Source organism: Callorhinus ursinus, unplaced genomic scaffold, assembly GCF_003265705.2.
Source record: "Callorhinus ursinus isolate GAN/ISIS: 27379988/994484 unplaced genomic scaffold, GSC_fseal_2.0 scaffold21, whole genome shotgun sequence".
Lineage (NCBI taxonomy): Eukaryota > Metazoa > Chordata > Mammalia > Carnivora > Otariidae > Callorhinus > Callorhinus ursinus.
In genome coordinates, this window is record NW_027397083.1 from 14,226,678 (window position 1) to 14,253,772 (window position 27,095).

At 46.9% G+C, this 27,095-nt stretch overlaps 1 protein-coding gene across 4 annotated transcripts in view; it reads left to right on the forward strand.

The window, feature by feature from the left end:
* The first annotated feature begins 14,025 nt into the window (after positions 1-14,025).
* The window catches only part of SLC1A2 (solute carrier family 1 member 2), a 143,143-nt gene continuing 130,073 nt past the window's right edge, over positions 14,026-27,095 (forward strand). The window contains exon 1 of one of the 4 annotated variants that reach the window (XM_073904761.1): positions 14,026-14,218. In XM_073904761.1, coding sequence (XP_073760862.1) covers positions 14,202-14,218 — 17 coding nt within the window. In that variant the 5' untranslated portion in view covers positions 14,026-14,201. Of the gene's footprint in view, positions 14,219-16,378; positions 16,586-27,095 lie in introns of those variants that run through there. The other 3 variants (XM_073904764.1, XM_073904760.1, XM_073904766.1) reach the window with 3 other exon arrangements.

Here is a 27,095-nt window from a genome sequence, read left to right on the forward strand (position 1 = left end):
CTACCTCAGTTTCACTGTTAGGTTGACATAATAAAATCTGCCTTTGTGATGACCTAGTGAAATATCATGTAAAGCGCTGAGCATAGCACATGGCTTATAGCTGATGAATACGGTACCTGGCAGAGACAGGGCTGTCCAGCTGGGCACAGATCCATAGAGCCTGCACGTGGGCCTCTGTGGGCACATCCTGCGTGGGTGCACGCACATGCACACCTTATTCTCTAACTCTGTCCTGACCCCCCCACCTGGACCATCAGTTCCCTACTTTCTTGGCATCCCTACTCAGTGTCACTTTCCATCCTTGCCCTACCACTCAGATTTGGTTCACATTTATGTCATCTCAGCTATGACTTTGATCCCTTCAGAAGCTGAGTCGGGCCCCAAATCCTGGCGATCCTGCCTCAGGGTACTTGGTTAATAGCTCCATGGTCATTTCCACCCCACCCCCAGACCTTCCCATCCGGGCACTGTTCTCATGGGCTACAAGCACCCAGCCATGCTGACCTGAAACTCCAGGTCAGGACAATAGAGTCAGACAGCAGCTTGTCCCTTGGCCATATCTGGTGCCATAGAAGCGTTATCCATCTCTTTATGACATGGCCCTGACATCCTAGGATGGAGCTCTAAGGATGAGAGATCTCTTTCTCAGCTGGGAATCTGGAGTGGTCCACCAGTCAGGGTTCATTCTGAGAATCAGAACTTCTATGAGTCCTATAGAATAAGGGATTATAATGGCCAGATACAATTGTAGGCAGTGGTAGGGAAGCCTGTGGGAGGCTGTTGCCTTTGCATCTGGTGTTGAACCTGAAGTCAATAGGGCCAGAAAGCTGGATGGGAAGTTGGCAGAGCCAAGGACAAGCTGAGACCTCCAAGGACGAAGGGAAGCCCACGTGTTCCCTTGCTGTCCCCAATCTCAATGACCTTCGGGAGAAGCTGACACCCCTTGCATGTAGCTGTACACACACCTGATCCTGGACACTCAGAGAAGCCAGAAGAGGATTTCCAGCAGGTGCTAGAGATGCTGTGGGCCCGGGTGCTGCCCCTCCCCAGCAAGGTGAGCTGGGAGATCAGTGACAATGTATATGAACTGTCACAGCGACTGGCGTGCTACCAACTTTCAGATCATGGAGGTAGCTGCTCCACTCTCCTCTTCAAATCTCATGTAAGTTTCTCTTGTGCCCGCTCTCCCCTGCAATCATACAAGGAAGGGAACTCTGCAGAGTTCCAGCTTCCCCTAAGTTGACCTAGAACAAAAGCCATCACAAGTCACGGAATATGAATGCCGGACCAATGTTTGTCAACTCAGAATGCGTCTGGGGGAAGCCTGAGAAGACTCCTGCTTCAGCCAGAAGAGTTTGGTTCTAATTCCTTTTACAGTAGTTCTTTAGTCTTTTATGCACGTGCAGCCCCCAACACCGAGCATTCTTGAGGAGCTGTCCAGGCACTCATAGCTAGGCTGTGGTGTTCTCATACTGAAGGTCACTAATTTCACAAAATGCCAATATTGGTCAAGATCATCGGTGACTGTGACTGTGATGGATCAAGACACCAACAAGACCACATCGTCTTGTCTACGAACAGACAAAAGCAAGGTCACCATACAAACCACAAAAATACCAAATATTCCCTCCAGTTAATACGTGTGACCACTGCTTCTACCAATTACAGTTTAGCCTTGAGCTGGTCTTCTTTCCTTTTAGATAAGATTTATTAAGGTAGCTGTTATAAAATTTGCCTCCCCTTACTGATAGGACCCAATCCAGAACAAAGCCCCGCTTCCTTGAAACCTCCCCCGAATCACCTAATAGAAGCTCAAATCCTACACATTCTTTCTAATTCTATTTTGGTAGTATACTCCACAGTTCCCTATGAACATGACTCTTTGAAATACATTCTCTTGTATTTCAAAGAGTAATTAAGTCTGACTTGCTTAACTGTTGGTGTGTTTCTGGCAATCTTTGGCCGGAAGTCATTGAAAAAAAGATGTATGTACACATATATATGCTTCTATGTATATAAGTAAGAGTCTTGCCTAAGTCATATAGATCTTATTTACATTTTATATACCCCATGATGACATTTACCTGATATATAAAATGTAAGTAAAGTCTGTATGACTTAGGCAAGACTCTCACCTTCCTTAGGAGTGGCCAGGCTTACACATCAAGCGGACTGACTAGTAACTGACTAGTCAACTGACTAGTCAAGTCACACTGTATTCTCTCACATAAACTCCAGTGGGGATTGGGACGAAGGGGCGATCCACGCAGGCCAACATTTCCAGGTAACTTGTGTTCCAAAGGGTAGTTAGCACTTCAGCTGAGTCTTTGGAGTGGTGGATGGGAAGGAAGTAGGATTATAAGTACAGAAAAAACTTGGCAAGTACCTAAGTTCAAGCATGGAGAGGGATGGCCTGGAGAAGGGCCAATTATTTCCCAACACGAGCCTTTTATTACAAAGATGGGTGAGGTTGGCCAGCCAAGACAAGGGCAGTCAAGGTGAAGTCAGCTGGTGGTGGATCGCAAATGCTAGTGTTAATAATTTGGCTTCTTATTGCCCATTGGCAAATATCAAGCTCACAGGATGTCTCCAGAAGGGAAAGGATAGAAGTGGAATCCTAGAAAGTCCCATCAGGCTGGTTGTACAGAGAGAGGCGGTGGTTAGAAGACGCAGCCTGAACTCAAACTCCAGCTCTATCAAGTCGCACACTGTGACTTTGAGCGTGACGCTCCACCTCTCTCCTGCAGTTGCCTCCTCTGTAAATGGGAGTGACATGATATGAGGATAATGCGTACATGAATTCAGCACGTAAGACGGTGTCTGACCCATTGCACTCTGTCAATATCGGCCGATGTTATGGTTGTCGTTTTGTTGTTCTTCAAGAGCAGGAGATTGGAGATCTAGGAACCAGTTAGGAGAAAACTTACAAGGGTCCAAGAGGAGAAGAAAAGTCTTAGAATCCCAGCATGCGGAAATAAGTTTGATAATCTGCGGAGTGGGGTTGATTGCAGGAAAGGGTGGACAGAAATAAACCAGGCCACAGGTTAGAAGAACAGAAAGGCTGAGAGCAAGGAGCAATGGGATTGTGTAAGTGGGAGGTGTCCGGATACATTTCTGAGACGAAGTGCTAGGTCTTACAGTGGTTTTTTCCTACATTTCCCATCTGCATGTATGTATGTATGTGTGTGGGGGGGCAGAGTGGGATGGGGGGCTGGATTTATTAAAAGGGACCGGGATCTGCTGGACAGGTAGGAAATGTGCAGCTATCCCACCCACCTGCTTCCAGCATCATACATGATTGACACCCTCTGAAGTTATGGGTATGGGGTTTGAATATGAATCTTTATGGTTCTTTGAGATTTCAGAATTTTCATGCTGTCAAATTCACCACCTACTCAAAACTTAATGGGCCTTCCACATTTACATCCTATATCGAATATTAGTCAATACAATCTCTTCCATCCTGAATTCAATAAAAAATTGTGAGCTCATTGATTTTCTACCTGCCTGTCATTCATTCATCCATCCACAAAAATCAGTAGAGTGCTTACTATGTGCGAAGGACCGAGATACTAAAGGCAGACAAAACGGGCTCAGGGTTTGCCCTCAGTCATGTGATTTCAGAAATGAGAAATCATGGTAAGGACTAGGAAGAAAAACACAGCGTGCTGTGAGACTGTGTAGCAAGGGTAGGTGATCTAATCTAGAGGGTCGGGTCAAAGCTTGCTTCCCTGAGTTAGCTACCAGGTGGGGGGTGGGGCCATTGAGAAGAGCATTCCAGATAGGGAGAAGAGCATGTGCAAAGGTGTTGAGAAGCAGGCCTCCTGGCAGGTTCGAGGCACTTCTAGAAGCCAGGAAGGCTGCAGATTGGAAAGCATGAGGAGGACCACGGTATGGTGTGAAGCTGGAGATGGAGTCCCATGGTCCCTGGCCACCTGGGAGGCTCGGGGGACGAGGTGAGCGGGCACGTCCGGGATCCCCCTGCCTCTACCAAACCCCGTGAATTCCTACATGTGCACTAGGAATTATTAGTGAGGTCATCAACCCGTCCAGTGTAGTCTTTGGCTTTGACTTGGGGTTTTTCCACTGCACTTCTAACCTGGACAGGAAGACCTTGAGTGGCATTGCTCTGACACAATCACATATTGTTCTAATAGAGAACGATCGTAAATGGAGAGGAGATAAAAGAAGGCTGACAGCCATTGCAAGATGCAAAGAAGGGAGACACTTAGCTTTGGGATTTTGCTCCTGCCTGCCACATATTTTTCTCCTTCTTTAGTATCCTATGAAAATTTTGAGTGAAATAGTTTGGATCCCTTAGGGCTTGGGGAAGTTTATCTTTTCAGGGCTGTTGGAAAGACAAGAACATTTTGGAGTGGTTTGGTAGCAATTTGTGGTTTCTCTTTGCTTTTCTTGGCAGTAGGGCTTGCTTTCCCTGGCAGGGCCCTGCCCGGATGTGCGGTGGAGGCCCAGCATTTGAAGAAGACTGTCTCAATGGCTGAGTTTTTTAGGGCTCACTTCACGTTTGTATTCCAATTCACTGAGTGTTTATGCTGAGACTTGTGGACTAGGTTTGAGGGAAAGTGTTGTCAACAAAGAAAAAAAAGTCAGTAGATAAAATTAGGGAATAGCTTTCTCAGGCCAAGAATAACATTAGAAATTGACATCTCAGAGAGGGGAAAAAAAAACCAGGGTTGTGTTCCTGCATTTATGGTTTCTAGGAAAAGGTAACTCCAAACAAAAAAGAAAGAAAGGACGCCATTAATCCCTATCTGCAAAGGGAAACAGGGTGTTGGAAATAAAACAACATCCACGTGCTAATAAATGAAACCTCCAAGTGAATTGACATGCTTCTAATGTATGCATCTTATGCAAAGGCATAATTCAGCCTTTGATTAAAAAAAAATCTCTGAATCTATAATCTAAATTTAGAAGTAAATTACCTGGTTGCTAACTCTCGTTCTCTTAATAAGGAAAATAACTTTATAAGAAAGATACTTTTGGGATTTGGTACAAGCCTCTCTTAGAATAATCATATAATTTCATAAAGAAGCGAATAGAGAAGAGAGAACAAATCCCATCATTGGATTTTCTGAGGTGACGAGAGCCTGACTTGGGTCCTTGATTGAGTCCTTTAGCCAAATCATTTTGCATTTAACCACAGTGAGCTGGTGTCAAGTGGACAAATCACCCCGAAGATAAACAGTTTTCTCTCCACCCTTTGCCCAGCAGAAAGATGTCACTATGGAATATTGTAAAATATCCCAGCGGAACAAAGGGAAAGATTCGTAACTGGCATTCTTTGCCATGATTAGGAGAAATGGGGGGGTGGGTAGAAATTAAAACACCAGCAATCACTCTCAAAAAATACTTCCGACTTTATATAGGATCAAGCTACTAAAAAAGAGACAGTCATTCTAATTCAGATTTTTATAGTTTTTATGGTGGGCATAAAGAATTTGTGACAACCCTGACATTTAGCCTCAAGCCATGTCGTACGTAGTACGTAGTAGAAGATGCTGACATACAGGAATGACATACCAAGAACTCACAGTTCATTTCCCCCATTGTCTCCTTTCCTCTTTCATCTGTATTAAGAACACGCGATGAAGTCACTCTTCCCATTAGAATTCATCAGGAAATAAGTGTAGCTAACAAACGTTTTCGTCTTCCCGAGCTTTCTACTTAATGAGATGGCTTCTGCCTCAAGAATGGATTATATTTAGACCAAATTCTCAGTCTGAATTGAGATTTCTATGAAGTAACATCTCTTTCTCATCAGCATAGAGTGAGTAAAAATAGAACTCCCTCCTCTTCTGCTAATGTGTGTTAACAAGAAAAGAGTGAATGAACTCAACGTGTGTCTTACTGCTCCAAATACCGGGGAGATGGATGATTTCCTTTATTCTCTCCTCAGTGACCAGAGTGGGACAAACAGAACCGCGGGCAAGGCTCATCTGTTGCTGTACTGTGTCGCTGGATCCAAAGGGTCACCACTATTCACCACCTTGGAGCGCTGAGAGCGGCCGCAACCGGGAGGCTGACATCATAAAGATGATAGTGGCTTCACCGTGTGCCAGGAATGGTGCGAAGTGCTTTATGTGAGGTTACCTCACTGGGTTCTCATCCAAGCCCAGTGGGCGGGAGGGGGGGTTCATTACCACCCCACTGATGTCCGGAGGGTTAAGTGACCTACTCAAGGTCGTTCAAGATGGCAAGAGAATTGATGAGCTCAGCTTGAAACTCACTGCTCCAAATACAGATGAGTGGTCCCCAGGTCAGTCTAATTCTGAAGCCTATGCTCTAGCTCCTGCTGTGACCCCTCAGCCCATTTTGTTTTAGAGAAAGAGAGAGAGCAAGCAGGGGGAGGGGCAGAAGAAGGAGAGCGAGAATCTTAAGCGGGCTCCGAGTTCAGTGCAAAGCCTGACACGGGGCTCAATCTCATGACCCCGAGATCATGACCTGCGTCGACACCTCAAGAGTCAGACACTTAACAGACTCAGCCACTCAGGAGCCCCCACCTCAGCATTCTTAACACTGACCTGGGGCATTCTCTGCCATGTGAAAATTCTCCTCCTACCAGTTACCCCTCTAAGCCCCGCTCTCTTTCCAAAACCTTTTCATTTTCAATGTCGTGTCAGGCTTCTCCAGTTTCTCTCTCTAATGCTCTTGGCTTCAGGGACAACGCTGTTGAGGATACTATCATTCTTCTAAAATAGGAACATTACACAATAATTTTCATTCATCCTAAAAATAGCTCACATATTTGAAAAATTAGCATACCCACATTAATTGTCTGATGAAAGGCCCCAATAGCCCCTCTATTTTATATATATTAAAAAAAAAAAACAAACCTAACCTTTGGGGCACCTGGGTGGCCAGTCTGACTCTTGATTTCTCTGACTCTTGGTTTGGCTCAGGTCATGATCTCAGGGTTGTGAGACTGAGCCTGGTGTTGGGCTTTGTGCTGAGTGTGGAGCCTGCTTAGGATCCTCACACTTTCCCTCTCCCTTCTCCTCTGCCGCCTTTTCGGTACATTCACGTTCTCTCTCTCTCTCTTTAAAATAAATAAATAAAATCTTAAAAAAAAAAAAACCCTAACCTAAAGGTGTCTAGTCTTGTAGTCTTAATTATCAGGCCAAAGCTTTATTTTTTTAAAATTTTTTACAAAGATTTATTTATGTATTTATTTGGGGGGGGAGCATGAGCAGGGGGTGGGGCAGAGGGAGAGGGAGAGGGACAAGCAAACTTCCCACTAAGCCTGGAGCCCAGAGCCCTACATGACACGGAGCTTCATCCCAGGACCCCGAGATCATGACCTGAGCCAAAGTCAGACGCTTAACTGACTGAGCCACCCAGGCACCCCAGTTATCAGGCCAAAGTTTTAAAAGACAGATCCAGATGTGCAGCTTATGATTCCTTGGCTATCTAGGAAGGTATGGGGCAGACAGTGTGTTCATTTAGTGTGTGACATCTGCTTTATAGATATAATTTTTGCAGCTGCAAGAATGGTTTCCATTTCATAGATGAGGGAGTTTCGTCTCCCAGGGATGAGGTGGCCCACTCAGTGCCACGTGGGGAGGAGCTGGGCTTTGACACACAGGCCTGCTCGACTCAGCAGCCACACGTGCTGCACAAGAACAAACTGCATGGAACCTGAAAACCCAAATTTGTTCGCTGGGTTGTTCTGACTTTGCAAAGAACCACAGCAGTGTATGTATCACCTAATGAGCTAATGGTGGGGGGTTTTCTCATTCCTGAATTCTAGGGAACATCAATAATCTTTAAGAGCATACAGGGGACAAAAGTCGAATTTAGATTTCTCAGACATTACTAAATGGCAGTCCCTTTTGGAGGGGGCAACCCCTGGGTCACTTGACTGCCATTTCTCTCTCTAGGTCACTTTCTTCTGATAAACTTTGAACATTGAAACATTTCTCCTCTGTTGTCATCATGAGAGGGAATGGGCTTATTTACAGCCTTTTATGGGAAAATGGTGTAGGACATTTTTTTTTCTTTTCTATATTAGGAATCTCCCCCACCCCTCACCCTACACTGAGATGCACTAGCCAATCTCAAGCAATCTGAAAGAGAACCAAGACAGGAAATGCATCCCTTAGAAGAGCATAATAGGAGAAGGGAGAGTCTTTATCCCTTCTTGTGGTGCAACTAAGCTCCAATAATGATATAATGATTGCGGAAGAATGTTGAAAATTATCAAAGTTAGGACTGGAACCTTTGAGGCCATCTGGGGACTTTTCTAGCTAAAGGTGTAGCTGAGTCTTCTTTGCTGGAAGATCCTCTGGGTGGGGGCGGGTCCCTGCATATCAAGGGGGCAGCCTGTTCCAATAACGATGGCATTGTTATTACAGCGAGGGGTTAAAGCGAGGTTCTGCAGGGAGATTGCCACACTCACATCCTGGCTCTAGCCCGGCTTCATCCATTGACCCTGGAGTTCCATCCCCCACTTTTCTCCGTCCTGCTGTCCTCCCCAGGGAGGTTAGGCTGCAAGGACTGTGCCTGAGATGCTTCAGTGTGTTTCCGGGCTTCCAGCTTTGGCCAATAGGGAGCCCCAGAGGGGAGAGAAGAACAGGAGGGAAGTGGGATCAAGTTAGTTATTCGCAGGTCCCCTTCCAGCAGGTGGCTGTGGCAGCAAAGGTCTCTGGTCCTGTTCTGCATATGGCCCTCTGCTCTAGGTTCCAGTCACCTCCCTTCAGGATTAGGGCAGGTAAGAGGGCTCTATTGCTACCAGCCCAGGGGGTCTGCACTATCCCTTGGAGCTCTCCTACACCCTTCTCATATCCTTCTAAATAGTTCCTTGAGTAAACTCTGCACAATTTGCTTAATTTGAATATGCCATCTTTTTCTGGCTAGCACCTTGACTGATATGACCACTCACTATCTATGTAACATTGGGCAAATTCCTTAATCTCTGTTGCCCTGTTTTCTCCTCTGTAAAATGGGGTTCATAATAATAATATCTTCTGTAGAAGGTCATTTAAAGGATCAAATGAGGTTATACATAGTACAGTACATTGAAGATGCAGCAAGGACTCAGTGAGCGTTAGGGTAATACCACGAGTACTATGCAGTTCCTGGACACTACCTTGATTCAACTGTGGTAAGTCACTTCTCATAGCTGGGTTAGACCTTAAGTAAACAATCGATAAGGCAAAAGAAACAAAATCGCTTGTGGTAAAAATTAACTTTTCAAGTCTCTTTGTCACCTATCAGAGTACGGTACAGTGTATCTTTTTTGTGTTCAGTCCTACAGAGTAAGTTCTTATTTACGTTGTATTTGAGAACCCTCAAGCTAGCTCCGAGAAAGAAAAAAAAATCTATGTGCAAACCTAAGAGCCTCCCATGCCTTCTGCTTTGGCCATAAGCATGGAGTCCCTAGAGGAGACGGAGATGCTAGAAAACTCAAAAACATTCCTGCTAGCTTGTAGGGTTGACCTTTTCCTGTTCCGTCAAGTCTCTGTCAACTTCATGCTGATGGCTAGGAGACTTGCAGTTTGTTGTGAGGATAGAGGAATTTAGGGGATCATACTTTAGGCGGCTTAGCAGAGGCTAGGTTTTCAAGTGGGCTCAGTGGTACACTGCACACACTGCTGCTCCCATGTGTGGATGCTGACCCTTTATTGAGCACTCAAGATGTGCCAAGCTTAGTGCGAAGCATTTCCCTCATATTATCCCATTTAATTTCACGACAGTCCTGAGGTGGGTATTATTATGTTCTCCAGTTTTTAGATGGGGAAGCTGAGAACCTGAAGTGTCCAGCCTAAGGTAACGTAAGAGTCTAATATGGGTTCAGGGCAGTATTTAATGCAGGTCTGCCTGACCCATAGCTGAATTCTCATCTAGCACTGAGGCTGTGTGGTATAGCGGCTCATCCTCAGTATTCCCTGCATGTGCAACCTGAGAAGGGAGCTCTGTGTTTGCCTGATAGATTTTTTAATTCCCTGTACGTGAAGAGAGGAGGGTCAACCTTGTATCATGTCTTCCTTAGTTTTGTCTTTCCAAAGGCTAAAACACCAATTAATTCCAACTACCTCTGGGCACCATTTTGTTGAACCATCTCTAGTCCAGGGGCTATAGTAAAGTCGATCACCTGGGCAAGTTTTTTTTAAAAATACCAATTAAGGCCCCACCACAGGCTGATGGAACCCAAATCTCTGGCAGGTGGCCTGGGTGTGGTTATTTTCTAAAGAGCTCTCTCAGTGCATTCTAATGAGTGGCCAGTGTTGAAAAGCACAGCTCCAGTTTGCTTTAAAAAAATGAAGACCTGGTGGGAATGTTGGGAGGGGCTCTCCAGTGTGAGAAAAGAGGGTCTGTTCCTCCTAGCTAATGGTTATTATCCAGAATTATCTGTTATATATTCCACATGATTCAGTAGGTCTTGTCTGCAAGAGCAGCTGAATGCAAATGTGTCTCAAGTGTAGGGTGGGATGTCAGGGTTCCCAAATATGGTCACTTATAGAGAAGGTGGAACCACTTTTCCCATGTAATCTGGCCATGCTTGATTATTCACGTGCATTCTCTTAGGTTCTCAACACTGAAAACACATGAGAGTGGATTTTTAAGTTTATTTTTATTGAGCTATAATTGACATATAACACTGTTTAAGGTGCACAACGTGTTGATTTGATACACTTGTATATTGCAAAATGATTACCACTGTAGTATTAGCTAACACCTCCATCATGGCACTAATTATCATTTTTTTTTGTGGTGGAAATAATTTATACTTAAGTCTCTGAGCAACTTTGAATTTATAATACAGTATTGTTGTCTATCATCACTTTGCCGTGCATTAGATCTCCAGGTTATTTACCTACTGGTTGCAAGTTTGTACCCTTAAATAACATCTTCCTGATTCCCTCACCCATTAGCCGCTGATAACCACCATTCTACTCTGTTTTTATGAGTTCTGCTTTTTTTTTTTTTTTTAAAGATTTTATTTATTTGTCAGAGAGAGAGAGAGCACAAGCAGGGGGAGCGGCAGGCAGAGGGAGAAGCAGGCTCCCCACTGAGCAGGGAGCCCGATGTGGGGCTCAATCCCAGGACTCTGGGATCATGACCTGAGCCGAAGGCAGACATTTGACCAACTGAGCCACCGAGGTGCCCCTGAGTTCTGCTTTTTTAGATTCCACATATAAATTATATCACACAGTATTTGTCTTTCTATGTCTGACTTGTCTCACTTTGCACAATGCTCTAAGAGTCTTTTTTTAATTGAATGGTTTAAAAAGTGAAAACAACTCCATCCCCTTTCCTCTGTCCTTTTATTTAGTCTGTGTTTATATACGGCCAGGTGCCTTGCTCTTGGCAGTGAGTGCTAATGAAAGGTGCCACTCGGCCCCACGCCTGTGTGCAGATACTGAGGGATTATAAAGGAGGAGTTCATTCACACTCATCTTAAGAGGGGTGCTGGAGGGCTGCTGGGATCATTAATATCTAGGCTGGGATAGATTCCCATGGCTTTGTTGTCTAGCTGCCACCTCAGCAGAAAAGGAAATAAAATCCCTAAATTGTAAAGAGAAAACGAGACTATAAATGTCCTAAACCTGATAATTTTAGATACAAACCCCCTGGTAGGGTTAAAGAGAAGGCAGTGTCAATCACAACACGAAGGCACAAGAAAGTAGTTTTTCACCTGCAAATTATTTTTAAACACATGTACCAGATTGCCTTAATTGAATATAGATCAATACATTAATTTAATAACTGCAATTTTAAAAAGAAAATGCAAAATTAGAAGGGTTGTTAAGTAAAGGGTCCTAGGCTGATGAAGATGTAGATCTGGTTGATCTGATGGGGCAGACAGGAAGAGAGGAGAGCAGAGGGAAAGGGAGACATGGAGCAAGGTATGGATGGAGGAAGATGTTTGGACTCAGATATTGGGAAGGGGGTTGAAGGGAGGAGGTGAACAGAGATTTATTTATTTCACTTCTATTTAGTTCTTTTCTCCTCTTCGTGGTATTTCTCTTATCTGCCTATTCATCCTTGGATATTGTGCTCATGAAACCATCCTCTGGAGACCCTTAGATTTAACGGAACAATCTTGGAGGGTTTACAGGGTGCCAGACTTTAAAGCGCTTTGCCTATCTTTTACATTTCATTTCCTTCTCTTAGCACTGGGAGGTTGGGAATGTTACTCCCATGCAGCCTATGGGATGAGGAAAAGTTGAGGAATTTGCCGATTACTCCACTGGCAGGTGGTGACGGACCCAAGCTCTGGCGTACCAGTGCCTGGCGTGCAACCACACAGCGGTCCCTGTGGGACTCCGCTCCCCTGGCAAGGTCCCCGGGATGAACTAGAGATTCCAGGTTCTCGGCGCACTGTGCATTAGATCTCCAGGTTATTTACCTACTGGTTGCAAGTTTGTACCCTTAAATAACATCTTCCTGATTCCCTCACCCATTAGCCAGCCGCACTCGGCGTCTGACAAGGGTCCGCACAGCCGCGGGACTGAAGAGTACCTCCCCAGGGCAGAAAATTGGGGAGACATCGAGGCGCGGACACTACTGGGGTTATGGGATCCCGTGACCCTGCCCGGAGGAGCCTGACAGGTTCCTAGAGACAAGCTAAGCACCGCTGACATCTCCCGGGAGCGTTTACACGTTGCAAATCTGTCAAGAGAGCCGGTTTAATTCTCACTGCGGCCCCGCAAAGGGGATTATTTTTGGTCCCATTTTCCAGACGAAGAAAAGTGAGGTTTCCCCTCCCCGACAGTCACAGCGTGCGGCAGGTGCTGGAGCTGTAGGTGTCTGCTGCGTCCCAAAGATAAAATCTGCGCGGATTTCGTCATTATTATGCAAAGCCCGCGGGGAGGCTCCGACCCTCCCCTGCCCGAGCCCATCTGTCTCCGTGCGCCGCCCCCGGGGCTCAGAAGCCGAAGGCGAGCGGGAGTGGGTGGAGACGCGTCCCCCGCCGCTAGCTGGGCAGTCTCCCCGCGCCTTGCCAGCCAGCGCCCCCGAGGCCAACCTCCCAAAGCTTAAAAAAACCCCACGGCCTCCCCAGCACCCCGCCCGCCGGCCGCCCCCTGGGAGCTGCATTAATATTAATCCCGATGAATAATTGAAGGCCAGAGATTTATTCGGGCCTCGGCGGGGGAGGGCGCGCAGCTGGGTTCGGCTGGGCCCGGCACCCGGGACGCGGGAGGATGGGGTGGGTGTGTCGCCCGCGAGGGGGAGCTTGCGGGTGAGCCTGCGGGTGAGCGCGGCGCCGGAGCGCGTGTGCCAAGGAGCGAGGGGGAGCGCCGGGGGCTGCTGAGCGAGGCGAGGACGGAGGGGCATCCCAGGTCTCCGGGCCCTGGCCTGCGCTTCGCCCGGCGCGGGGTGACCCGGGGCCACGCGGGCTTGAGGGGGAACAATAGCGACTCCTTAGATCCTCTGGGTTCCTGCCACCGGCTGCCCAGGCCTTCCCGGCGACCAGTGGGGCCTCCTTTCTTATTTGGCTAATTTATGGCGAGAGGCCGGAGCGGGGAGGGTGTGTGTGTGTGTGGGGGGGGGGAGGCACGGCAGAGGAGGGACAGTGTCTGGGGACGGGGGGCGAGGGGGCGGCAGTTAAAGGAGTCCCCCGAGGCGGCGGCGCGGGTGATGTCAGCTCTCGACGAAAATAGAGAGGGATCGCCTGCAAATCCCCAGCTGCGGCGGGGCTAAACCTCGCAATCCCTCCCCGGCGGCGCCGAGCCAGGGCGCAGCGGCCCGCCACCGCGTCCCTCGGCGCGCACACACCCGCACACGCGCGCACGCACGCACACACTCCCCTGCACCCCCACCGCACTCCCCCCTCCCCGGCCTCCCCCGCCGCCCGCCTGCAGCCCGCGCTCGGCCCCTCGCCGCGCCTCGAGCCCCGCAGTACGCGCAGGTGGCGGCGGCGGCGGCCCGGCGGCCCGGGGGCGGCGCTGGCTGGCGGAAGCCACCCCCAGCCCCCCGAGCGCCCCGCCGAGCGCCCCGCCGAGCGCCCGCGAGGCGGGACGCGCGCGGAGGAGAGCCGAGCCGCGGCTTAGCGCCGGCCCGAGCCTCCCGCGCGGGCTGAGGCGCTAAAGGGCTTACCCGGGAGGGGGGTGGGAGGCGGGGAGACGCTCCCCCTTAAATAGCGCGCTCCGCCACTCGCGGGCGCTCCCGCCGCGCCCGCTCGCCCCGCGCCCGCCGCCGCCGGATCGCGCCGAAGAGGAGGGGGCGTTCCCCAGACCATGGCATCCACCGAAGGGTGAGGGGGCTTTTCTGCGGACCCGCGGGGGAGCGGGCGCGCGCGGGGGAGGGGGGGTGGCCCCTCATCCGGGATGGGGACCCGGAGACGTCGGCGCCGGGCCTCGGAGACGGTGGTGGCGGAGCGATGGCTCGGCTGGGGGTGTGGGATGGTGGGGAGGGGATTGGTTTTCCGTGGCGAAGCTAGCTAGCTGCTTAACCCTTTGAAGATGCGAGGGACGGACGACGGTTTTATTTGAATGAAAAGGGTACGGTGGAGGTGTGAAGAAGCGTCGGGCGAGAGAACGCTCTAGCGGTTACTTTTTGAGATTGCGCACGGTGTGAGCGGCAGACATTGCCCGGGGAAGCCACGCTTGGAGCCAGGCGCGGGCTGGAAGGTGGGGACCGGCCCGGAATGAATGAGCCGGGACCGGGACCGGGGCGGCGTGAGGACTTGAATGTCACCTTTGCAGAGTCTCAGGGGAGAAGCCCGGCCTGCACAGATCGCACCTTGCCCTTGGATGGCGGAATCTCCCTGGCCCGCTGTAAGGACGAGTGGAAGAGATTTGGGTACTTCCCGGGAAGAGGCGGGAAAAGAAGTGATTTGGGGCAGAGACAGGAGTCCCCCGATGCCAGCGGGTGAAGCGCTGGCTTCCCCATTCTGCCTGGGGCCGTGGAGTCCTCTCCTGCCTCGTGAGGAGCAGTTGGAGGGAGAATGTTCCCAGAGGCAAATGACAGCTGCCTTTAGCAGGAGGGAGATGGGGCTGCAAGGCCTGCAAAAGAATCCCTTGAATACTCACACCTCAAAGGAAGGGTCCAGAACAAGGTCCCTGGATGAGTATCTCCCAGGAAACCTTTCTGGCTTGGTAGAACCCGAAATAGGGATAAAAGGACTAGTTGGGGAGGTCAGCTCTTTGGTTAATTCACAAAATTGCACTGGCCACTCGCAAGAGATCACTGGATCCGGGCGCCTGGGTGGCTCAGTTGGTTAAGCGACTGCGTTTGGCTCAGGTCATGATCCTGGAGTCCTGGGATCGAGTCCCGCATTGGGCTCCCTGCTCAGCAGGGAGTCTGCTTCTCCCTCTGACCCTTTCCCCTCTCATGTGCTCTCTCTCTCTCTCTCTCTCAAATAAATAAATAAATAAAATCTTAAAAAAAAAAAGAGAGATCACTGGATCCAAGTTGCGTGGAAAGCAGTTCCTCTGGGCACTGGTGAAGAATCCTTAGTGCCGGCACTTAACATAATTTCTCTCTAAGATATTTTACCGATGCCACAGGCTTGTTTTTTGGGAAAGGCTCTCTAAGTAGGAGTAAAGAACTTGTTCCAAAGTCAGATCTTTAGATTCCAACCTCCAGCAAAAGGAAGATATTTCCAAAACCGTCTGTGTTCAGGAGAAGAAACTCATCCATTTTCTCTCCCTGGGAGTCCTGAAGGAGTTTGGCACCTTGCGGTAGCATGAGATTTCTTCTTTCTTTTCATTCTAACATTTCAGCAGTGTGGACTTTTTTCTGATGATTATTTCTTCAAAAAAAGATACTCCAGAAAGACACGTGTGTACAAAGAAGGTGGTACATTGTGCTAAAACAGAGGTCTAGAGTTAAATATTAAGAGCCCATATGGCTCAATCTCAGAGCCTTTCCCTGCTGAATCAGTCTTTCATACGGGAAAAGATATAAAGGCGTTTCTGGCTGCCTTCACGGCCCTTCTAGGCTTACCCCTCCGTGTAAAGGCTAGGTTCAAAAACATCTGTGAAAGAGGTGGATAATGGTTGTCTTTCAAATCCTGCACCCAACTCACTCCTTACTTTGAGAGCCAGAGAGGGAAGGGAAAGGTTAAGGCAATAACAAAGACCCCCAAAGGTATGTATCTCACCTCTGCTCTAAATGAGAGCTGTGAAATGATTTGACATTAAATACAGAGAAGAAGTGATTTTCAGTATTTTTAAGATTCACTGTCAATTAATGCAGTATCTGTGCATAGTTAAGAAAAGATGGGTCAAAAAACCCCCTTGTATTTAGGAGATGAAAGAACTGAAAAAAAATTGAAAGGCTGGGAAGCATATAGCAAGATCTATGACCCATTATCATGTAAGAGCAGTAACTGATAAGCAGGCGACATCTTCAGAAGCCTTGGTCTTGCTCCATCTGTTCCGTTCTTCCATCTTTTCTTGCAGGACCATTTACCCGAGTACTTGGGTCGACCTCACATAGAAGGCACTCTACAGGAATAAAAACACATACATAGTCTGAGAGCTGGCTTTTAGAAGATCGGCTCCAGTCGAAGACTTTGATTAGTAAATTGTTCCTGTGGTTTGGTGAGATTCTCTTGCCTCTTCTGACATCTTTGATGGATGTGCCTTATAAACAGAAGTTCACGGAGACTCCTCAGGCCAGTTGCCTTCGTTGGCTTTTGCTTTCTACCAGTGTTGAAGCTGTTTCTTTGAAACACAAACACATTGCTGAGAAGGAAGCAAAAATAGCAATACAGTTATGTTTTCAATACCTGTATTTTCAGTTCAACTCTGTTTGATCGAGAATGTTTGAGACATGGGAGAGTATGGTAAACTGGCCATGCTGGTTACCATTCTTTTGGTGATAGAGTTACTGTCAAAATACATATGCCGATTTCCAGTTAGAAGCAACAGTGACATCTTATGTGTGTTTAGCATCCTACTTGTAAAGCTTATTTGTGTATATCATCACATTTGATTCTTCCAATGTCTGTGAAGTAGGTGGCCCAATGAAAATGGGCTTTAAGAATAAAATGGTATAAAAGGTACTGTCATCTTTCCAGGAAGATTCCAGGACTTGACAGAACTTTGGGGTTATCACCTGGAAATGTCAGTTATTATTGAAGAGTGTCTAGTGCGGAAGATTACTGGCTTTCTCTCAAACCTTTGGCATGTACACCCTGCAGACTGCCTTTGGAATCTCCTTGTGATCAGCCTCTGCACTCGGTCTTTGCCTTCACAGAGTACACTCAAAGGCGGTTTGGCTATTTGAGGTTTCTGATTATTTGCAACCGGGATTATTAGTATCCATAAAAGCCAACAGTGGACTCTTTGGTAGTTCCCAGGCCCCAAAAGGTATTTTCTTGCAAAGCAACGTCTAATTAGATAGTTGAGCACTCTTTTTTTTCTGGCTCCCCAGACACGGCTAGAGTTATGGTTTTAGGTCCCTGACCCAAATTGGAAAGCGATTATAAGTCGTTGGTGGCAGACAGGCTAGGGTCAATTCTGGACTGAGTTATATTGGAGCGCCTAGATGTTGTGGAGGTGGACATTTTAGAAATACGTTCTGGGGGGTGAAAGACTGCTAAGTCTCCCTGTTTGTCAGGAACCCGCAGCGATCTGTCTTCTGATCAGTTCCCAGGAGCCAAGGGGTCAGGGCGAAAGCCAACCACAAGGGCTTGGGTTTCAGTTTGACTAAGGAAGCAAATGAAACAGAAAACTGCTGACAGCAGAAAAACCCTGGCAAGGGAGACCTCTGGATTTATTATTTCAAGCAAACAAAAGCAAAACATAACGATTGCCGTCTCCCTCCTCCCCTTGGGAATGAGGTTGAGGTCAGTGGGAGGAAGAGCTCATGGAGTGGACTTATTGGAAAGCGAGTGGAGGGCATGGGGTTTGGGGCCCAGAGGGGTTTGCATATTGCATGCCTCGGGCTTTGCTGCCGTTTTCATTTCTCCTTTTGAAGAATATAAAAATCAGCCTCCTTGGGTAAAAGAGATAATAATGGAATTATGAAAAAGCCATTTCATGTTTACTAAGACAGCCTCTTGTGAGGGACTAGAAGGAAGCTCAATTCTAACAAGAAACAATTTCTAAATCCAAACGAAACTGCATTTCCACCAAACGAAGCAGAAGAACCAGGGTGTTAAAAAACCAAAAGACAGGTCTGCCCATCAGTATCAATGGCCGCTTCTTTTGCCCTTTTATACAACACGATTAGGTGATGTCTCCTTTCGCTTCAAATTTAAGGAAATTGTTAGACAAGGAAAAGTGCCTAAGAGGTAGCGCTTTGGCTGCAGAAACCAGCAATATTTAACAGCTACGAGTGAAATTTCTGGGTCATTGTGCCATAAATCCTAGAGATCTAGGATTGCAAAGCTTTTCACAGTTTGAAGCTCAACACAGGTTGATTTCAGTGTAAATTCCCCGGTCCCCACCCTCCTTTAAGACTGTATTACCAATGCCCAGATGTCTGGTTTCCCCCCCATTTAAAGGCAAACGAAATTGTTTTCCATGCTGATTTTTCCCCCAAGGGACTGGCTAGTCTCTGGACCTAACTGAATCTACTCTTCATGTCAATGACCTGCGGTGATTATTTTAATCAAATAATTTAAAACCTTCTAGCAATAGTAGACAGTATCCCTCTCTAGATAAAATTCTAGTTTTGCTTGTGTTTTAAGAACTTGTCCTTGAAGTCTGAAAAAAAAAAAAATCGAACAATGACATATACCGCCTTGCTTGCAGACTTGTCTATTTGCTCTTAACAGCTTGTTGGGGGCAAGCAGGATGTTTCATAGCAAGGGTTTTAGAATCCAGATTACGGCAAATCTCTTTATTTACCAGATCCTGTACTTGCTCTCTCCTCCCTCTGCCCGCCCCTCACCCCTTAACGCACCAAGTGCCAAGTCCTTGGGATGAATTCATTAAAAGAGTGTTTAAAAATACCTCATTGCTCCCATTTCCACGTGCTCCATCATTGATTGGAGGCAGATGGGCCACATATTTGTGAGCAGAGTAGAAAAGGACTAGCATCTCGTTATAAATCTGTCTGGTTGGCTTCAAGTGATGGCAGAAGAGACAATGGGCCAGCCGAATCAAAGGCAAATGGAGAAAAGGGAAGATCCTCAAACTTTTAAAAAGGATAACTCATTTTCTTAGTGCTTTGCTCCCCCCCCCAAATGGTTGTTTTTCAACAATGTTGCTATTTATTTACTTATCTTTCACGGATGTATCTATTTAATTTTCCACGTGGATGAGCGGGTACAATGGCTGTTGGCTGAACTGCCGGTGGTTTTGCCAATCTTGGTAGCTACTTTGGATTATAGACTCAATGAGCAAGAGTTGTCCTTTAAAGATGGGATGAACTCTGTTTTAGTGGCTGGACTTGGTCTGTGTCAATCCTGGCTCCTAGGATGCATGATGGTTCACGTTAAAGACCTTGAGTGAAGTCCCTGGAGACAAGGAGGGAGATGTTTCCCCTCCCACACACCCCTGTAGTGTTAGAGGCTTCATTTAAATCACCAAGAGTACTTTCTTCTGTTACATTTGGTCAGAGGGGCCATCTGTTCTCGCCCTTTGTCATCTGGCACGGGACTCTCTCTCGTGTGCTCTTGCCATCCCGGGTTCCCAGGCGCTGTGCTCTCAGGATCACAGGGCTGGTGGCAAGGTTGGAAGTGGGTCTGAGGCTCGTCTGCATCCTAAGCGTTGCTCTTCCCACAGCACTAGCCATGAGGTACTGGATCACTGCGGATTGTATGTGGCCCCCAGACAAGTATGTTCTTGGCTTATGCAGGATTTTGAAAATGTTAGAATTATTTGCTTATAAACCTCTTTCACCTAAAAAAGGAATCCTGATTGTGGCTTCTGGCAAACATTGGGAAATCTGATGGCAAAGGATCTGTCCTTTAGTGTTGGTACAATTTATTGAGTGATTACAGCCCTGCATTGTTTTAAGCACTTTATATGTATTAATTTATTCAGTCCCCACTGCAATGTGAGGCACAAGACCTATTCTCATCCCCATTTTACAGGTATGGAAATCGAGGCATAGAAAGATTAAGGAACTTGCCCGAGGTTTCACAGTTAGTGAGTGGCAAAGACAAGCTGTAAATCCAGGCAGCCAGGCTCTGGTACCCTGGGCCCTAACCGTTAGAGTACACTGCTTAGTCCCACTGGGGCCAAGTGGCTTTTTCCTGAGATAGGGCATGCGGCTTCCAGGTTGGGCACAGTCTTTTCTGAGACTCCTGGCGCACGTTGCCTGCTCAACCGCTTACCTCTCTAAGGCAGCCTTTGAGAGAATGAAACCCTGGGTTCTGCCCTCTTCCGAACTGCCACTGCCCAGTGGTTGTGAATTGGGGGAATTCTTCAAAACCCATCTGTAGGACATGAAAGGTAATTCCAGCCACTTTTTCTTGTTAACCCTTTAACCACTACCTTCTTGTTATTTCCTTTAACTTTGGTCTGGGTTGTTCCTGATGATCAGTTCTTTTGTAATTATTGGTTGTCAGGATGCCAGTAACACAGTCTTATCCAGATACAGTGCTCTGAAACAGCCCAGGCAGGGCATGACCACATGAGTCCCATCCTTCGGAATACTGAACCTTGGGCATGCACTTGGGCAAATGTAGCTGAGTATTTTGTGGCTCTGGAATTTATCCTTTCCTGTATGATTTTAAGCATAGTGGTTTAGGGTTATGACATCACTTACCCACTTTCCTAAAACAACTATTACCCTGTCCTTTTAGGCTTAGGGCTGATATATATATATATATATATATATTTGCAATATATGCAAACAGTAATGACTAGAGATGTCTTTTAAATTGAGGGAAAAAAATTTTCAGAGGTCTTACTGTTGTGTATTTAAGCACAGTTTGCTGATTACTCAATAGGTGGCAGTAAATATCAGCACTTTGTCCAGACTGGTGGTTTGACTCCCTTTGGAAGCCCCTGGGTTCTTGGGGACCCCCAAGTCCCACAGCATTCCGTTCTTTTTTCACTGGAAAAAAGTGTCTCCACCAAATATGTCATTTAGTATTTGTGAGACAATTGTCATATATCAGCAGTGTTTATAGAAAACAGCATAAACAAAATATAAATAGGACCATTCATTTGAATTTATTCCAAGTCTGTGTGACTATACATATATGATTTCATTAAATCCTTGGAAAATTCCTATGGAATATTATGCTCATTTTACAGATGGAGAATCTGAAGCTTTGAGGAATTTTGATTTTAGGCTGTTATTGGGGACTTTTTTTTCCCGTCTAATTCTCCTGAGTTTCAAAGTGTGCACATTTTGCAGTTATTTCACATTTCCTCAAAATTTCACAGTGTTCCCTATGTTTGTTTGTTTTAGCGCCAGCAGGTAGATTCAATCATTTTGGTCAAAGGAAATAAGATAGCCGAGTGTCTTTGGAGAAAGAGATGATAAAGAATTTAAGAGACAATGCACAAGAAAGATGTCGATGATTACAGAGAAGTTAACTTACCTTTGAATGGAGATGTGACGTTAAAGAAGATGCCACCATTAAAAAAAAAAAAAGAGGGAATAAGTTTAGGCAACTGAGAACAATGGTCAGACCCCCGTTTGTAGACATCAAACCAGAGAATTTCAAGTAGAAGAAGCAGTTGCAGTGCGTGGAGGGGGATAGGGTAAAAGAAGACAGATGAGGGGTGCCTGGGTGGCTCAGATGGTTAAGCGTCTGCCTTCGGCTCAGGTCATGATCCCGGGGTCCTGGGATCGAGTCCCGCGTCGGGCTCCCTGCTCGGTGGGAAGCCTGCTTCTCTCCCTCTCTCTCTCTCTCTCTCTCTCTCTCTCTCTGTAAAAAAAAAAAAAAAAAAGAAGACAGATGAAACAAGGAAAGCATTCTTTTCTGTTAGGTATCAGGCAAAGCCAACTGCTGCAAACCAAATGTATTTTTGTTTTGATCTCAGTCTGTACTTAAAAGGGCAGTTGTGATCTGATAACCAGCTTTCTTGGGAAAGTGGATGGAAGTCAACATGAACAAAGCACAATTAGATAAACTTCTCTAGAGGTGAAATGGATGGTTATCAGCTGATGACCCTTATCTCAGACACACGGAGGGGACTCATGGTCCCTGGGGAATGGGCTCAGCTCTTATTTTTTTATATTTAGATGGAACTTATGGTCTGGAAAAAGTCAAAAATAAGTTTGGGACCTATTTCGAAGAATCGAATAGAGAGTAATGGGATTATAGACTGAGTCTGTTTCCCTGGTGTTTCTCTGGGATTCAAAGTCATCAATCAGCAGACATTAGTAAAATCATCCTAGGCTAGAAGCTCTGAAGGGATCATCGATTTTTTGATCATGATTAATTGCTAACATTTCAGATGAAGAGCTAATCATTTGTCGAAGTTTACCTATTGGTCTGAGAGTATTCAAATTTGGATTCTTTTCAAGACACTGCTACATTGGGTTTGAGGCACTGTTGCTGGTCGGTCTGGGAAGCACTCTGAGGTGGAGACTTGTGTACATGAAATTTATTGAGGGGAGCTGGCAGGCATAAATCCCTGTGGAAGAGGGAAGGAAGAAAGGGTGGGCAGGGGGGGAAATTGAAACAGTCCCATCAAAGGGCTCAGCCCATCCCACAGGAAGCCCTGGTGCAGGGATGTTTCTTTAGAATGAGCCTGCAGTGAGAAAAGAGGTCTGGCCTTTCTACCCCTGCATCAACCAGCTACTGGATCTGGGCTGTGCTTGGGCAGTGGGCATGGCCCGGGGTGAGTCCAGGGCTAGGCTTCAGAGGGCCCTATAGTCGATAAGCGTCACTTACCAGCACTGTCAGCCGCTGGGGGAATAAATCTTACGGTCCTGAAGGTGGGAGCATGGGAGTCTTGGTGGCACACCACAGCATCCATTGGTGACTCCAAATTAAAACATTTGAGCGACAATAAAATAATGGGTACAGTTGCCTTTGATCTGAATATTCAGGCCTCCACAAAGCTATTATCTGGAATAAAATGCTATACCTTAAAAGAGTATGTGATTGGGGGGGAAAGGGTGGGGAGGGAGATGCGTTCTGGTGGGCAAGGATGGGGAGAATCAGTAGCCATCACCTTACCCAGGTTTAGCTGTGACCCATGCAGCCCCCAGAGACGGATGACAGAAGCTCTTCTCTTCACTCCCGGACCTGCCAGAAGTTTCTGGTGCAACAGGAGGATGGTTATCTGAAACTGCTGCCTAGGAAAGGGTTCTCAACTCTTGTTACTGGAAGGGGCCAGAGAGAGCAATAGATAAATATATTGGGAACCAGTGTAGAGCTGTTATTGATAGTCCCAGTGTTTACAACAACTGTTTCCATATTCCTACTAGTGTATTTCCCATGGCGTCCTTACCTTGGGAGAAGGTGGGCAGCGAACTGGATAACCCCTTTCTGGAACACCTACGGCGTTGTTCTGTTGATTCAAGAGCTCATGCCTTCTGTCCACCTGCAGCTAAAGGTGCTTTTACGTTGATATGTCTCAGCTCTATTCCCTTGGCAAATATTATGTTCAGACATGAAAGAGTACTTTTATACATAATCTAAGGGCTTGTAGATGATACTTCTGTGGACATTTCCCCTTACTCTCTCATCTAGCTGGCTCTGCTCTCTGAGACCAGGACGCTGATTATCAATGTGTTTGTGTTTTTATTAGCACAGCAACTTGATTCAAATGGCTTACTTGTAGAACAGTAGAAGGTAAAACAAGCCAACACTGAAAATTGCCTTTCTTCTCTTTACCTGTTTTAAAGAGTTTCAAATCTATTATTGACTGTAGCAAAAAGATACCGTGCATGTTTCCAGTATTTGGATAAAGACAATACTGAATCAGCATTTAGAAAATCCATTTTGTACATAGAATTTAACGATCAGCCAAAAATAAAGGGGTATGAAGGATTCAGTCTTCACTGTCCAATTATTTTTAACGGAAATTTTTAACTTTTTGTCCTCTGGATCAGTGGCTCTTTCCCCATAACAGTGACAAGAACAACAACAAAAGTAGCATTATTAAAAAACAAAAACAAAACCAAAAACCACCCCCAAGCCTGAAATATTACAGAATGGCATAAAGTAAAGAAGTAGAAGAATGCCTCAACCCTGCTCTCGAGAATTGCTCATTTTCTGGTCTATCCTTTGAGACATTTTTCTATGGCCCTACAAACATCCTGTTGTTGATATGCAAATCGTACCATCCTATACAGACTGTTCTACAGCTTTGCTTTTCACTTCATACCTCCAGGTATATATGCGTGTGTTATATATATCCGGTAATAGTCCACAGTATCACCATATGATGGTTGATTCAATCAGTCCCTGGCTGATGGACATTTAGGTTATCTCCAAGTCTTTGTTGTTATAACATTGTTGGGTGGAATGTGAATTGCCGCGGAGGATGAGGCAGGGACACTGAGACCAGTTAGGATTCAGGTGACAGCAACAATTCAGGTGGGAGATAATTGTCCAAATGAGTTCATAGGGATGCATTTGCATTACCAGGTTCCAGGAATATTTAGGAGTCAGTGACCAAACATACATAGTTGGTGAGCAGGAGGGAGTCTCTTGGGTTTCTGGCTGAAGCAAATGGGGGTGGGAGAGCGTGCCAAAAAGGAATTCCGGAGGGAGATTGCCGGTTTGAAGGAGAAGGTAATCAATTCATTTCAGCACACTGGGTTAGAATTTTTTGGTGGGACATCAGGTGGGGATGCTCCCCAAGCAGTTGGCTATAAGAGATTCTGGGGTCCTTGATGGAGTGGTATTTATGATCACAGAAGTAAATGAGCTCACCCAGAGAGATCATGAGATTAGAAAGAAAAATGGGGGTGGGCGCAGTGCTGGGGGAAGAATCGTGGGATGCTCTAGTATCTACAGATGGGCAGATGGGCCGCTATTCAGGGTTCACAGGATGCTGAGAAATAGGGAGGGAACTCAGAAGAGAGCAGGTGTCTTGGAATAGGAGACAGTGCCACATGCTATAGAGAGGTAAAATAACGTAAGTACTGAAAAGTATCGTCAGATTCATCAATTTCAAGGCAATCACTGACCTGTGCCAGAACAGGGTCAGAAAAGCGGTGGCTACAGTTACCATGTTGGTGTGGGTTGAGAATGGGTGGAGAGAAGCAGAATGCAATTTTTTTTTTTTTTCAGGAGTGGCAGTCAAGGGGAGGATGGGAATAGGAAAGTAGATGCAGGAGAGATTACAGTTTGGTTTATTTGTTTCAGTTTTAGGCTGGGTACAAGGTAAGCATGTTCCTGTGCTAAGGGAAAGGTTTGATTAGTGCTGGCGATGTCTTCTTGGGTACCCTTTGTGGAAGCGGATGAAGGAAAGAATTGGAACTAGAGGGTAATTCACTGCTTGCTCTGGAGGTCCCTGCAGAGGAGGGCAGGGTGGCTCTGTGAGTGCCTGGCCATGGGTTCCTATAGCCTTCCTGTTTGACCAGTCCCACAGCCCATGGCGTAGGCTGGGACAACTCAGGACAGAGGGGGAGAGAAAGGTCGCCTGCCTGGCCTTGCCGGATCTGGGCCTTCCACCCTAGCGATCCACGGAGTGATAGATGGGGCAGCCAGCTAGAGTCGGATAGATTTTAGTAGCGATTGTCTTCATATTTTAAGATTTAACTTCTGGAAGCCTTTCGAAGTCTCCCTAGCTGGGATTCTTCTCTTTCTCCCCAAGGGCTCATTTGTACTCTTGGGTAGCTGGTGAAATCTCCAGATTCATACCTCCTATCATCTAATTGACATCTCCCTTTGTGCGATGCGGAGACATCTCCAAAGTACTGTGCGTACAATGGAACTCTTGATATTTCTTCCTGCGGCCGTAACCCTACGGCCTCCCAAATTTCTCCCTTCTCAGGAAATGGCACTAGCATCCCTCTGGCCATTCAGAGTGAATGGTGTAGGTATTACCCCTGTTTGTTTTATTTTTCTCTTCCGTCAGCCCCAACCTACAAGCTCTTTCTGTCCCATCTCCTAAATGTACCTTTGCCACCACCCTCACGTCTGCTCAGACAACTGCATGGCTCTAGTGGAAACTCCACAACCTCCTAACTTTCAGTTCCTCAACTACCCCCCTGGTCTAGCCCACCCCCTTAGGGCCCATTCCCTTTGTCCGGACCACTTCCTACCCTCTGCCCACCGCCATTCTTCAGTTGGTTGGCATCCTTGAATCCTAGAGCATCCTTCAGTTCTCCGTGCGAACACCATTTCCCAGAGAGGTCTTCTCCCATCTCTCCAAAAACCAGGTCCCCCTTTCTTAGCCCCACGTCATCCCCTTTGTTTCCTTCACGGCATCAGGTAATAGTGTTTAAATATTTTTTTACCTTCTGGTTTGCCTCTACTTCCCTCACCAGCATGGAAGCACTCTGGCAGCGGGTCCATCATCGCCTCCCCCTAGATCCTGACGCCATTCCCTCAGTAAACATTGATTGATTGAATGCGTGTTGGCCTCACCCAGCCTGGGGATGCAGGGAGGGCTTCTCAGAAGAGGAGACATTTGAGCTGGGTCTCTTCCAGGGAGTTTGTTCCCGTTACACTTTGTTCAGCCCTCTCTTACAGCGGTTCATGCTAATAGAATGTGCTGTTGCCTCGTCTATCTGCTCACCATCCTGGTGTCTCTCTGAGGATCAGGACTACATTCTTTTCTTTGTGCCTCGGTTTATTATCATCATCACAATGCATGTGGGTGTAATCGAGTTGTCCAGCTTGGGAAGGAGACCTCCTGGGGCATACAGAGGCCAGAAGGGCATGGTTTATTTTTTAATTTTTAGAAGATTTTATTTGTTTATTTGACAGAGACACAGAGAGAGAGAGAGAGAGAGAGAGAGAGAGAGAGAGAGAGAGAGCACAGGCAGGGGGAGTGGCAGAGGCAGAGGGAGAAGCAGGCTCCCCACTGAGCAGGGAGCCCGATGCGGGACTCGATCCCAGGACCCCGGGACCATGACCTGAGCCGAAGGCAGGCGCTTAACCCATTGAGCCACCCAGGCGCCCCCAGAAGGGGATGGTTTTAAGGGGCCATCTGGGCCAAAGCGGAGAGAACATGCTTCTTGGGACAGGTCCTCTTTTTAAGGTTCTGCCCAGCAATCAGTAACCAGACTTGTGATTGCTGGGTGTTGCTAGGGTTCAGGTAGTTTACAAGAACAGCTAGTTGGACAACAGCTCATCTGGTGAAGCC